General features: G+C 47.7%; 2 protein-coding genes across 7 annotated transcripts in view; both read left to right on the forward strand.

The window, feature by feature from the left end:
• The first annotated feature begins 632 nt into the window (after positions 1–632).
• On the forward strand, positions 633–2,324 carry LOC115252057 (eukaryotic translation initiation factor 4 gamma 1-like). The gene is made up of 4 exons (XM_029846373.1): positions 633–1,299; positions 1,386–1,552; positions 1,649–1,733; positions 1,932–2,324. The coding sequence occupies exons 1-4, from the start codon at positions 1,191–1,193 to the stop codon at positions 2,123–2,125; spliced, it is 555 nt and encodes a 184-aa protein (XP_029702233.1). The 5' UTR covers positions 633–1,190; the 3' UTR covers positions 2,126–2,324.
• Positions 2,325–4,080: 1,756 nt separating this feature from the next.
• LOC101072632 (SH3 and multiple ankyrin repeat domains protein 2) overlaps positions 4,081–13,733 on the forward strand; it is a 76,058-nt gene continuing 66,405 nt past the window's right edge. For 5 of the 6 annotated variants that reach the window (XM_029846006.1, XM_029846004.1, XM_029846008.1 and 2 more), the window contains exons 1-2: positions 4,081–4,385; positions 8,455–8,508. Coding sequence is in view for 4 of the 6 variants with exons in the window: in XM_029846004.1 (XP_029701864.1) it covers positions 8,497–8,508 (12 nt within the window). In the remaining 2 variants the exon portion in view is untranslated. The remainder of the gene's footprint in view (positions 4,386–8,454; positions 8,509–13,733) is intronic. The other variant, XM_029846007.1, reaches the window with a different exon arrangement.

The raw sequence follows: 13,733 nt of genomic DNA on the forward strand, positions 1-13,733 counted from the left end.
GTGTGTGTGTGTCTTCTTGTATTGCTAGATTTGTGAGCACAATATGTTGACAAACGACCTAACGTGTGAGGACATTTTCCATGGTCCTCACAAAGGAAACCCTGTAAATAGCATCCAGTGCCCCTAATGACTGATCTGGATAAGTTTCAGAAATTGCCCTCATTGCAATATTAAAACCTGAAACGTGTTTTCTCATCAATCTTCTTGAGTGCCCCCAATTGAACACATTCCAGTACTGCAATCGGATTCGTTTTTTGCAGAAGGACCAATTTTTTGATTGGCTAAGACAGGGTTTTTTTTTTATTGGTCACTGGAATCACACGATCATGTCATCAATTAATATATTGTTTGTATTCATTTAAATAATTTCATTTATTAGTATATATATATATAGTCATAGTATATATTTTATATATATATATACATTTATATATATGTGTGTGTGTGTGTGTGTATATGTTATATATGTCAGTGGTATGTGTATATATACACACACACCACTGACAAGCCCAGAAATCTATACTCGTGTCACCCTGAGTCCAGTTAAAGTTACAGTGTATTTCACAATCACCTTCAAACAAATTCACACCAGTGTTAGCAGCTTGAAACGTGTGTGTCTGCAGTTTGCCACATGCTTCACAACTGCCGCAATTCAAATTTAACACAGATGAGTTGGTTTTAGACCTGTTGAATTCCTTATGGACACAGTAGAAATGAATATGGTTTAATTAATGGAATAAAACTGATGAGAGCGAGATCACTTCTAAAGAACAAAGTAGATGGAGGATTGACTGTTAGAACCAAAGCATGAGCACAAAGCCCAAGGGCGGGGATCCGCTTGGAGAGGCGGAGTCACGAATCAGTCAGGAATCAAATTCATGTTGCAGGATGTTTTGGCCCTAAGAAAGGTGAGAATCTTTGATGGTTAAATCATGAATAGAGTCATTAAGTTGAATTCTCATCACATCTCATGTGGGGCCTTCAGAACAACTGGGTGCCCCGAAGGAGAGATGAAGGGCCAAAAACCATCCAGCATCTTCACCAAGAGGTGAAGCAGGCTGACCAGAGGCAGCAGCTCCAGTTGAAGAAAGCAATTCCTGGGAAGTTCAACCAGGACTCCAACTGTGACGGAGACAGGAAGCAGCGGTACCATTTGGGCAGCAGCTCAACGTTTGGGTCACCAGGAAAATATGAATACAGGAGCACGAGAAACACCTGAAGCGAGAGAACCTGTTGGGTGCCTGGAAGAACAAAAGATAAACAGAGGAGCACAGATTAAGGATGTCAACAAAATTACAGGTAAATATCTGAAAAAGACAAAAGATTGGGTGCATTTTTAAAGCAGACATCTGGATGGGTTTTTCACTACTTGTTGCTCTTTGCAGTTGAACACAAGACCCCCCCAAAAGGTGGATCCTCAAAGCCCTTATCAGAGTTGATGGCAAAGGAGGAGGCACCAGCGCAGGACTGTGGTGAGGAAGACGTGTACCGAGCACTGAAAAGACTCCTCCAGAACAACTCTGGAAATGATAAGATAGAAGAGTGGATCCAGGTAACTCCCGATGAGAGTGACCTTTAGACCGGATTTTTCTCTAGAGATTGTGACTGTAGGCATGAAACTACCAAAGGTTCCTCTCCCCCCTCCCAGAACACCCTCAATGACAGACAGAGGTCATCAGACGGGTTTGTGAGGGCCTTGATCAGAGCAGTCTGCCAGTCAGTCATTGTTGACTGTAAGTGTTCTATAAAGTCATATAGAGGCAGAAAACTCAGCCTGTTTCTGTCCAAAAACTTGATTCATTAGTTTTACTCCACATAGACGTCTGTTTTACATGATGTGAGCACAAAACCAGTCTGGGACACTTTATGGTCCATGATTAGATGTGTTCAGTTCCTTTACAGTGGTGTGAAGAGAGTGTTTGTGTTGTCAGGTGGGGTGAGAACCTATGAGCTGCTCCAGAGAGCGAGCCTCCTCAAGAGGTTCATCAAGGATGACCACAAGCAGCTGGTGGTCCACATAGACCAACCTGATGGTGAGTATCCATCTATCCACCTCGACGGTCACGGCTTTGTTCATTTTAACTTTGAACCTCAAATCCAGGAGCCAGTGGTGTGTTTCTATTGACTTATGCCTGTGATTCTTGCTGCTGTGTGTCCGTGTAGCTCTGCTGCGCATGTTTTTTGATGTGCTCTTGGATGAAGTCATCCAGGATGAGACCTTCTTTAAATGGAGGTCATCCGCAGCTTCTGTATTATCCCTGCACAACTTCTTCACCTTGCTCCACGAGGCGAACAGACGTTTCAACTGACGTTGGGGAGCACAAAAAAATCTTTTTAAAAAAATAAATAAATTCATTGTCAGTAATATCTGCCTTTGAATAAAATCCAATTTATTTCCAAATACAAGTCCTTGAATATCATTTATGTTTTAGTGGAGTTGGGCAATATAGTCCCGACTGGATCCATTTATCCTGATGTGATCATCATGTTTTACTCTCTAAAGGAGTTTTGGTTTATTGAGGTTGAATGTTCAAGACAGTTATAAACATTTACACTAAACTACCTAAAGAGCACAAACAAGTATTAATCGTTTTTAATGCTTAATGATATAGTAATCCATACAATTACAAGTTTATGTGCATGTGTGTGTGTGTGTGTGTGTGTGTGTTTGAATTGAAAAATATCTCTGCATTTTATATTTCTCAGAATTATGTTTCTGTCCGTTTTCTTTCCCTAAACCTTTTTTCTCCGGTGGTTTTCTGCTGTTTTCCTTCCCTTTAAATTTGTCTGACAAGACAAAGAGGACGAAAATGTCCAACTAAAACAGGACAATTGACAATGGTCACTGTTTAAACACCAGGATGGGAGTGGTTTAACTCTTTAATGCTCATTTCTGCTTCATTAAGTCTCTTTTTTTAAGGGAAGTTTAGGATTTTAATGAGAAACAGCAACATTAAGAATAATAAAACAGAGTTTAATCCACAATTTTTTCAGAATGAGGAACTTTGGCTGAAATCTTGAGCAACTTATAATAAAAATATCAACACTAAAGGTTCATTTAACGATGTTTTCACTAGAAGGAAAAATCATCAAATCATCCAAAAAAAGCAGAATTCTTTCAGATTTTTCAGATTCTGGCAGTGAGAACAACAGATTTCTTGTGTTCTGCTGGCTCTGCGGCTCCCTGCCCTCCCAGGACTCCAGATGGAAGGTTCTGCAGCAGAAACTGGAACCTTTTCCCTGATCCTCCTGTTTATTCCTCAGTTCATGGGACACAACTTCACAGGTCCATCATCAGCCTTCAGTTAACACAAACTTCTAAAGGTCTCTAGAGGAGGACATGGAACCGGTTCTTCTGGCTCCTGTTCTGGCCTCTGACCCAGAGATTTCCAGTCTCATCTCAGAACCAGGACTCTGTGGAGCTGGAGGGTCTTTTCCAGGTGGAGCTGCTGCCAGACCCACACATGGAGACGAGTCTGAGCACATTTATGAAACGGTGGAGTCGACGCGGCGACCTGCCCCCGGGGAGGAGCCGGGCTGTTGGCCTGGCCGACCGCCACTGTTGCCACGATCAACATCTTCTCAGTCCGGCTTGTGGTGCGGTTGTCATGGCGATGGCTGGTTCCTGGCAGGAGGCGCGGTTCTTCTGCGGTGTTTCCGGGACACACAGACGGTAGAAATGTTGATGGAGGGAGTCGAGCATTTATCATGTTTACGAGGAGCTGTTGTTTATTGACACTAGAGAGGGGGGCAGGACGGTGGCTGAGAAGGGACAAAAGTGTGAGAACCCTGAGTTTAATCTGACTTCTCACAATTAAAGAAAATAAAAAAAACAACCTGAAAACACCCATTTTAATCAGAATGTTGAAATGTAAAAGTAAAGTTTCTTCCTTAAAGTCTAAGAAAGATAATCTTGTTTTAGAGAGAGCGGGCGGGGGCGTCTGTCCTGACTTCTGACAGACTGACAGACACTCGGGGGTTGTCTTTTAACCTTTTGTCAGAGGTGAAGGTGTGAAACTGCCCCCCCCACGGAAATTTGCTCCGATGTTCACCCCGGGCTCACGTGCACCTGCCCCTCCAGGAGGGAGGGGGATCTTTGCGCTTCCGTTTTACGCGTCAGGCGCGGCGGAGATGTTGTGCGCGCAGCCGCGCTCCGCTCCGTCCGTGTCCGCGGATTGAATTTCAGCGCAGCAGCAGTCAGGTCTCCTCCGGGATATCAGGTTCTCCGGTCCGCACAGTCGCGCTTGGACTGGAAGTTCCCCCCAAACCCGCGCAGGAGCCGCCGGAATGACGCGGCGGTAGAACCTCAAACGGGAAAAAAGGAGGTCAAAGCGGTGAAGAGAAGAACAGAGTGGGAGAAAAGAGGAGCCAGGGACGATTCCGAGGTAAGAACCAACTCGCCTACAGACACTTTCTAATGGGACTGAAGTGACTTTGGGTGTTTTGGGGATCCGACCGCGGCGCGTTCACCTTAATAACGGTTCTTAAAAGTCTCCTGAAAGACTTGGACGGTGAGCAGCTTCGCGCTGTCCTCATCAATATTTAAGTGATCAGCGATGACAAAGTGCGTTTCCACATGGTGAGAGACGTGGACCAGGTGACCGAAGAGATGCAGGAATCAGCATCTTGGTGATGAGATGCGAAAGTGTCCCAGTTAAAGTGTCTGAAGTCAGATTTCCCCCGTGAGATTCAAACACAATTTCAATGATTTCCTAAAGAAATACTCATCCCTCAACTGCAGATGTTTAATTATTGTTAATACCTGTAAAAGCCGCTGAACTAAAATGCTTGATTATCTTCTTAGGTGCCACTGTTTAGAAAAGTTCCGGGGGCTGTGATCAGTGATCTGTACAGGGTCTCCGATAGACGCAGAGGGATTCAACCTGGCAACCACAGAGGTGTGCAGCTCACAGCTGACCTATAAAACTGTCTGCTGCCTCCTAAAATGTCTCCTTCAGCGGGGACATTTTAGGACCTCACATTCCTAGTCAAAGTCATCCCGAGCTGCAAAAGTCACGCTTTTGCTTTATTTCATGCATGTTTGATGCTCACGTGTGAAAACCGGCTGGAAATATTTAAAACGGCCTCCACACATTTGCATCTTCTCACTTCTGGTTCTGTTCTGTGATGCAAACAAGGGCGTGGCTGGGTGGGGTCATGTGACCGACCTGTCGGCAGCACATGTAATAGCACCTTTACCACTGTAAGTGATGTTTAAATGAAATAAGAAGGTGGAAATTGGAGGAGTTTTACAGCAGTTTCAACATGTGGAAGTGGTTAAAACATGTGTCGCCCCCTCTGGACGGAAGGGGAACTGCACCTCCCCAAGAGCGGCTACAGTAATTAAAGCTTTACTAACATGCATCCTGAGTTAGCCTCTTCATGCTGCCCAGTGATTTAGTATCGCCTCCTCTGGATATGTGGGGCAGCACAACAAGGTGCTCCACAGATTTCCGGTTCGTGTCATCATCATCTTGGTGACGGTAAACCCAGCTGCCCCACTGGCCACGTATGATCGGAGTGTTTTAACGTTTCTGTCCCTGACGTAAATAACGCGGCAGACGTGTCGACGTCCCGTGAACCTCTAGGTTCATCTAAACACCCCCCACCCCCCAGCTGAGTGTCCGTTTAATAACACTTTTATAAAACTGAACCTTTTCAGTTAAGAAGACAAAGGGAAAAATGAGCTTTTCTCAGCCAGGTCTTCAGTTTCCGAGGTAACAAAACCTCAGCTGTGCGAGGCCGATCCTGTAGCTAAGCTAACGGAGACGTCAGGTGCGTGGCTGCGTGGGGGCAGATCATGGCGTCTCCCTCCACACGTGTAATTAACGTGCGCCATCGGCCGCTCCCCTACTGCTGCGCCACATTGGCGAGTTGCCCTTTCAGGGATTCATGCTCCGCCAAACCTTCCCCTGTCATCGAGGTGGGTTCGTCGGTGCAGACGGGATCCGATCCCTCGGGGGTCAGAGGTCATTCTCGCCACTTTCATCTGGGAATGAGTGCGTTTTAGGTGGTACGTGAGGTGAACCGTGTCGTGATTTTCTTTCGTCCTCCAGATCAGATTTGGAAGACAGTTTCTTGTCAGATCCTTTTTTAGTTCTTCTCGTACAACGTCTGTCTTCCACCCGCAGAGAGACTCTTTTTATCAACACCTCTGGCTTCGTTTGTCAGACATGGGAGCAGATCTACCCGGTGTTCGCTGCAGTTGGATGTGTGGCGGGGGAAGAAACCTTTAAATTCTGCCACCATCAAACATCAACACCGGACGGCCGCGGAGCGCTTCTGTTTTATCTGGAAAAACACTGAAAACAGGTCAAACTGTGAAAAATGAGCCTTCAGATCTATTAATAAAGTAGCTTTATTATTATAAATCCTCCGTTTACATCAGGGATTTTATCGGGGATTCGGGATCCTGCTCTGCGCACGTGTTTTTTTCCCCCGGACAACAAAGAAAATAACAGGTGAACGTAAACGCGTCAGACGGAAAAAGAAAATGGAGAAGCTGAGCTGTGTCGGCCGCTCCGTCGGTCCAATTTTACCCTGGCGTCTCTGGAGAGCGCCGCCTTTTCTCTGCTCCTCGTTTATCTCCGCTCTGACACAGGAGGACTCTTGGAGGGCGCACCAGGAAAGAGGCGCAGCAACAACTGAGGCCCGTCGTTCTCATCAGCCCTGAAGTGTTTGTCCTCCTCCTCCTCCTCCTTCTCCTCCTCCTCCTCTTCCTCCCTCTTGTTCCCTCCTTCCTGGACTCACATCTGCTGGAGGAAAAGAATCATCACTGGCAGGAAAACCCCAGCAAACACTTCAGTCCTGCTTTTCCGTTTTCCTCGGCCTTTCCCGCTCCTGACTCTGCCTTGGACCAGCTTGGTTCCTCTTTCAGATCTGAATATTCACAGAAAGACCAATAAGAGCTGAATGTGTACAACAAGATGGATGCAGTAGTTCACGTCCAAACCACGTAAACTTACGAACCGCGTCCAGAGGTGTTAACGTTTATCAGCGTCTTGTTATGAGGTTGGGTTTTTTTTATACTTGTGACTAGGAATGCTGTGTAAGTGTGTCTGTAGTTCCGTTGGTGTGTCTGTAGTTCCGTTGGTGTGTCTGTAGTTCCCTTAGTGTGCCTGTAGTTCTGTTAGTGTGTCTGTAGTTCCGTTGGTGTGTCTGTAGTTCCGTTGGTGTGTCTGTAGTTCCGTTAGTGTGTCTGTAGTTCCGTTAGTGTGTCTGTAGTTCCGTTAGTGTGCCTGTAGTTCTGTTAGTGTGCCTGTAGTTCTGTTAGTGTGTCTGTAGTTCTGTTAGTGTGTCTGTAGTTCTGTTAGTGTGTCTGTAGTTCCGTTAGTGTGTCTGTAGTTCCGTTAGTGTGTCTGTAGTTACCTTGAAGGCACTGTTGTGCAGTTTCCCGGTGACACACCCTCTGCTGTCGCCCCTTCCTGGCCATCGTCTCTGTCTGTTATTGTTTTTGTATCCTCTCAGGACGGATGAGAGAATCTACTGAACATGTAATGATGCCACTCGAGCGAGAGAAGTGTAAAAAATCAGGCTGCATGTTGGGCCGGCGCTGCTCTGACGTTGTAATTGAATCCACGGGACGTTTGTACTCATTTGTCGTGTCACGGTGCGTCGTGGTTCTGGTTGATTTGAGCAATTCGTGCCACGCTCTGGTGTTTCTCTACTTCCACCAAGGTCAGGAAACCATGAAATCCTCGTCTGGTTACGAACACATTGGTCGCCATGGATACCTGCGGTATCACGCACTGAGGGAAGCCCATTTGCCGGCGGTGATCCAGCAGCAAACTGATCACCTTTGACACGTTGCCGTCATTTTAAGATGAAATCAAACCAAAATGAGACGCGCTTCATTACGCCGGAATCGCCACTGACGTCCAACTGTAGCCGCGTGAGTCCTCTAATGGGACAAAATGAGACGCTGGCAGGCAGCCATGCTAGCTCGATGTGGCTACATGCTAACGTCAGCAGATATGTGAGAAGGAAAAGTAAAATACAATAGAAAATAAATAACAACAACAGACTCTCTAAGTTAAATAGCAACAAAAGATGATTTTAAGATGATTTCGTCTGATCCCAGCGATGGAAACAGGTTTCCTGCAGAAAAACTGACTGTGACTTCGAGGAAATCCCCAAAACTGTTGTGAGACATCAGACGCCTCGTCCCACAGAGGGGTGGAGACGCGCTGTAGGTGGATGACATGGCGTGTTACCGTAGATGCGCGGTGTCTTTATACGCTTCGTAATCATCGATGGGATCACGGCGTTGGGTCTGCGGGAGAACCCAGCGTGTGTGATGTGCAGCACATTAAAAACGCGCCTGAGAACACTTGGGTTCTGCAGAGGTTCTGCAGCAGATATGAAATAATAAAGCTAATAATACTTGGAAGGAGACAGTAAAGCTGCAGTGATTAAACTGACCGTGGACGTGTTTGTCCTCCCCCCTCTCCACAGGGACCCTGCTGGACCGCTTTGGGAGCGTGTTCTCTGGATGTAATGGCTGGATTGGTAGGTAGACCCGTCTGTGTGTGTCCCTCGTTTGTGCGGGAGCATCATTCTTCACAATAAACTGAATCTTCGTCGTCCTCGGGGGGAAACCGGAGACGCCTTTTAATGGCACTGAAGTGTCTTGACCTTTTCTACAGGTTTAAGATGATGTCACAGCGTTGTGGCCACGCCCACTGGACTGGGACATCAACTCATTATTTTTAGTGTGTGTTTAAATGTGTGTGTATGTCGTAGTGCCCCTCCGCCTGTCTGTGATTGGACCTTTTTTACACTGTTCCCAGCACAGTTTCCAACTGAGCTTCTGCCCGCTCGTCCTCCATTTGTCTTGCATTTTGTTTTACAGTAACTTTGATGATTCCCTTTCCTATATTATCTGGAAGCGTTGCCGTGGCGAGCGTGATAAGAGAGCTTCTTTTGTGAAGACGACGAGCTCTTTCTCTTCCGAGCTCGGCGTCAGCGTGCAGATGGTTGCTAATACAAAGAGAAAGCGAGCGTGAAGGCAGATTACATTGTGAGCGTTCGGAGATAAAAAATTTGGATTTGGAAAAACCACCGCAGGTCTGAGGGTACGTGGGTGGCGCTGGTGAGGGGGTGGGGGGGTTGTGAGAGAGCAAACGTGCAAGCGGCCAAGTGAGCAGTGTTGGCAAAGGAAACGAGGGACAAGGAGGAATCAAACTGCAGTCACGGCAGGTTCCCATGAGGCGGGTAAATGGAAATCAGTAGGAGGTCCGAGACAGGAAATGATGGCGCTAAAATTCACCTTTAAGAAAAAGATCAAAACGCCGTGGAGGAGCGGGTCGCACAGAGGAACTCTCTGATCTAACCCAGGAACCTTCGCTGGGAGCCTGTGGAGGAACTGGGGTTGGAGGAAGGTCCCTACAGAGGCAGCAATGCTTTCCAAAGTTTCAGGGCGTTTGGGGGGGGCGGGGCCTGGATTGCTGCATGAATTTGATTGGCTGTTTAATCAACCAGGCTCCCGCAGGTCCTCGTTTACTCTCACTGCTGTTCCAGTGCAGAACTCCAGTGCTGTTTTTGCTCGTGCACGTTGACCCACTTTTACCACACGTGGCCCATATCTGCAGATGAATAATTCATACTCTATATGTTCTTTAAGTGTGTCTGTGTGTGTGGGGGGGCTTTATTTAGGTCAGAACATCACTGATGGATCACATGTTCGGACTGGAGTCCTTCAGGATGTTCATGTCCTTGCTGAACCTGTAAACTGCCGGTTGTGTTTAACGATGAATGAATTGATGGAATATTGTAGATTATTAGACCATTAACAACATCTGCTTGGAGCTGCTCGCCATTGGTTGGTCCGATGTGGGCGAAGCTCTGCAAACATTGTGATTGGCCAGTGTGGGTGTGGATGGGCGTGGCCTATCCCATGTTGAGGTTTGGTGTTTGCATTGCTGGGATTTCTTCTCTGTACTTCCTGGGCAGGAGATAAAATGGCTGTTCTGATCAGTTCACTGCGGTGGCAGGAGGTGATGGTGCTTTAGGGGCTCATTTGAATTTACTCACACAATTTCAAGAATGTCACCCCTTAAGTAGCACCTGGAGACACAGCGCCAAGAGTGTCCAGCTAACGAGCCGCTGGTCCTTAAAGAAGCCAATTAGTCCTAATAAGCTACAATTTCTGCCACCCCAGGGGAGAGAAGGAAGTGCACTTAACTGTACAAACACACACTTGGGCACACACACTCAGCATCAACTTGCCTCTGGGAGACGTGTATGTGTGTGTGTGCGTGTGTGTGTATGTGTGTGTGTGCGTGTGTGTGTGCGTATGTGGTCACAGGTGTCTGTGGCGACAGTATTGATCAGACGTGGCAACAGTCGCTCCAGTTTGGTATGTCAGCCCACGGATTCATTAGTCCAAAACGCCCTGCTCTCAAGGATAAGGAGGAGCAACACATCTGTCAGTCGACCTCCCCACAGGAGGCGCTGGTGTGAGAGGAGGTGCTGGTTTGAGAGGAGGTGGGGGTTTGAGAGGAGATGCAGGTTTAAGAGGAGGTGTTGGTTTGAGAGGAGGTGCTGGTTTGAGAGGAGGTGGGGGTTTGAGAGGAGGTGTTGGTTTGAGAGGAGGTGCTGGTTTGAGAGGAGGTGGGGGTTTGAGAGGAGATGCTGGTTTGAGAGGAGGTGCTGGTTTGAGAGGAGGTGTTGGTTTGAGGGGAGGTGCTGGTTTGAGAGGAGGTGGGGGTTTGAGAGGAGATGCTGGTTTGAGAGGAGGTGCTGGTTTGAGAGGAGGTGCTGATTTGAGAGGAGATGCAGGTTTAAGCGGAGGTGCTGGTTTGAGAGGAGATGCAGGTTTGAGAGGAGGTGCTGGTTTGAGAGGAGATGCAGGCTTTGAGAGGAGGTGCTGGTTTAAGAGGAGGTGCTGGTTTGAGAGGAGATGCAGGTTTAAGAGGAGGTGCTGGTTTGAGAGGAGATGCAGGTTTGAGAGGAGATGCAGGTTTGAGCGGAGGTGCTGATTTGAGAGGAGGTGCTGGTTTGATGCAGGACCTTATTATAACCAGCCCTCAGGTGGTTACAAACACTTGCTGGGGAATATTCAGGTATATTCTGACTGTCCCCTGATGGTGGAATGGTGGTGGAGACCCTGACTGACAGCTCTCAGATGCTGCTGCTGCTGCTGAGTCAGAGATTAAGATAAACGAGCTGTTTTGAAGTCGTTCTGTCTCTGCTCCATCATTTATGGGCGATGTTTCAGCCTCATAATTAACTCTGCCTCTGTGGCCGTGATAAGACTCCTCGATGGGAGGCTGGCAAAAGGGTTTCAAAACAAGACCCAGCAGCAGGGTGGCGCTGAGCGTTGCAGGTGAATCGCTGCTCATAAAAGGCACAAATCCAGGCTGGTCCATCTGAAGAGGAGAAGATAAATATCCCAGAAACCTTTGCGTTTGCGGGGATGAGGTGTGACATTTTCAGTAATGAAGACCAAGCGAGGGTCACCGGCGGTGCCATCCTGGAGCGACGTAATCTGATCTGACGCCTCACCGCTTCCTTTCTGGCTGTTCTTTTCCTGAGCGTGGGCCCGGTGTTTGGCTCCACGAGCCGACCCTCCCTCAGACAGAAAACCATTGATTATTGATTTTGTAAACAATGAAAGTGAGAATGGATCACGTTTTGGGACGTGTTGGTGTTCCAGTTTCTGCGAGTGTGCACGTTTGCTTGTTTTTCTTGGTGAAAAATGCGCACGGAGGTGAGACTGTGTTGGATGACAAACATATGGGATTTTACCACATTATTGTTGAAAAAAAAAGCCCACAGGTGTCACACAAACCACTGAGCCACAGCTCTTCTCTCTGAAGATGGAAGAGCCCCCAAAAGTGATGCTGTTAACAACTCCTCTCCCCTCCCCTCCCCTTCTCTCCTCCTCTCCTCTCCTCTCCTCTCCTCTCCTCTCCTCTCCTCTCCTCTCCTCTCCTCTCCTCTCCTCCTCTCCTCTCTCTCCTCTCCTCTCCTCTCCTCTCCTCTCCCCTTCTCTCCTCCTCTCCTCTCCTCTCCTCTCCTCTCCTCTCCTCTCCTCTCCTCTCCTCTCCTCTCCTCTCCTCTCCTCTCCTCTCCTCCTCTCCTCTCCTCTCCTCTCTCCTCTCCTCTCCTCTCTCTCCTCTCCTCTCCTCTCCTCTCCTCTCCTCTCCTCTCCTCTCCTCTCCTCCCCCCCTCCCCTCCTCCCCTCTCCTCTCCATCTGCGGTGATGTCTCCATATGCTGGAGTTTCCTATTCCACCGTCACACCTTGAACGCCTCACACCGAAGCAGCTGTTGGAAGGCTCTGATTAACGCACACATCAGTGGGAGTCTGACTGCTGAGAACACGCCAAGAATTTAGTTAATTAATTGTCATGCTTCTACTTCCTGGGGAAATAAGTCATCAGAATAACAATGAGAATGTGACAGAGCAGATCAAAGTTTGGGGAGGGGAGGGGGGGTGGCCTAATAGGCTTCATTTAGACGCTTCCCAATTTAGAGGGAGTCCACTGTGTGCTGGCCTCTTTACGGCTCCTCCACAGACACGTGAGGGGGGGTGATGGTGTTTGTGGTGATGAGTCATGAAAGTAAGAAGGAAGAGGTAAAGAGGTGGAAACCCCATCTGCACGTCCGCTGTCTGTGTCAGACAGCATCACCAGCTAACTTGGGTCCACTGTGAAGGCCGATGTCACTGAGGGAACTAGAGCAGGCGGTGTCTGGGTAGCAAGGGAGACTATGATGTCATCATCCTCCATCACCTGCAGCAACAGTTCTGGACGGATGAGGTTAAACAGAGACCTTCGGGTCTGGAAGATTTCAACTGTTTATCTGGTTAAAAGTCACAACATCAGCACATCCAACCTCAAACACCTCCACCATAGTCGTCCTTTGAGGCTGTTGGCGGCCTGTTGTGGTGTAGCTTAGTGTAGTGTAACACGTCATTAAAGGACAGTGGTCTAAGGAGCGAGCCCTGAGGTACAGGCAGCTTTGTTATGCTGTACAGTTTTTGGTTGCCATGCTACCTTCGCACGTTTACATCCTTCAGACATTTTTTTCTGTCTAATTGCATTGTTATAACACCTGTAATGACACAGTTTAGTACAGCTCATGATGAAATCCAGGTGGTGTTCATCCTCCAAACCTCAGAGCAGAGGTTTGGAGGACGGAGCTCTGTCATGGTGTCCAGTTATGTCCCAGATCACACCGAGGCCAGTGTAATGACAGATGGACCTCCCCTCCTTGACGGCCCTCAGCAGGATTTACTCTCACATCTCTGGATGTCTGGAACATCAATTACATTTCCTGCTCTTACATGTCCCAAAAGACCCACTGAGGAGTTGTTCGAAATCTCAGCTAAGGAGCAGATATCACTCAGGAGCCAACATTGCTTGGGAGTAGATCCCACCAAGGAGCAGTTTCTACTGAGTAGATCCCAGTGAGGAGCAGATATCACTAATGAGTAGATCTCACTGATGTGTAGATCCCAGTGAGGAGTAGATCCCAGTGAGGAGTAGATCCTAATGAGGAGTAGATCCCAAAGAGGAGAAGATCTCAGTGATTAGCAGATCTCAGTGAGGAGCAGATCTCAGTGATAAAGAGAATTTACCTGCTTCAGGAGTGGTTGTCTGTGTGTGTGTGTGTGTGTGTGTGTGTGTGTGTGTGTGTGTGTGTGTGTGCGTGTGTGTGTGTGTGTGTGAGTGTGAGGGGGGAGCTTTTAATATTTTAACCTTTTATTTGTGCAGCAATTTGTGTTAC

Source organism: Takifugu rubripes, chromosome 13 (genome assembly GCF_901000725.2).
Source record: "Takifugu rubripes chromosome 13, fTakRub1.2, whole genome shotgun sequence".
Lineage (NCBI taxonomy): Eukaryota > Metazoa > Chordata > Actinopteri > Tetraodontiformes > Tetraodontidae > Takifugu > Takifugu rubripes.

Coding starts and splice junctions, on each gene's coding strand:
- LOC115252057 (XM_029846373.1), top strand. CDS start 1,191: ATGAATACAGGAGCACGAGAAACACCTGAAGCGAGAGAACCTGTTGGG. Junction 1,300..1,385: donor GGATGTCAACAAAATTACAG/GTAAATATCTGA, acceptor TGCTCTTTGCAG/TTGAACACAAGACCCCCCCA. Junction 1,734..1,931: donor CCAGTCAGTCATTGTTGACT/GTAAGTGTTCTA, acceptor TTGTGTTGTCAG/GTGGGGTGAGAACCTATGAG.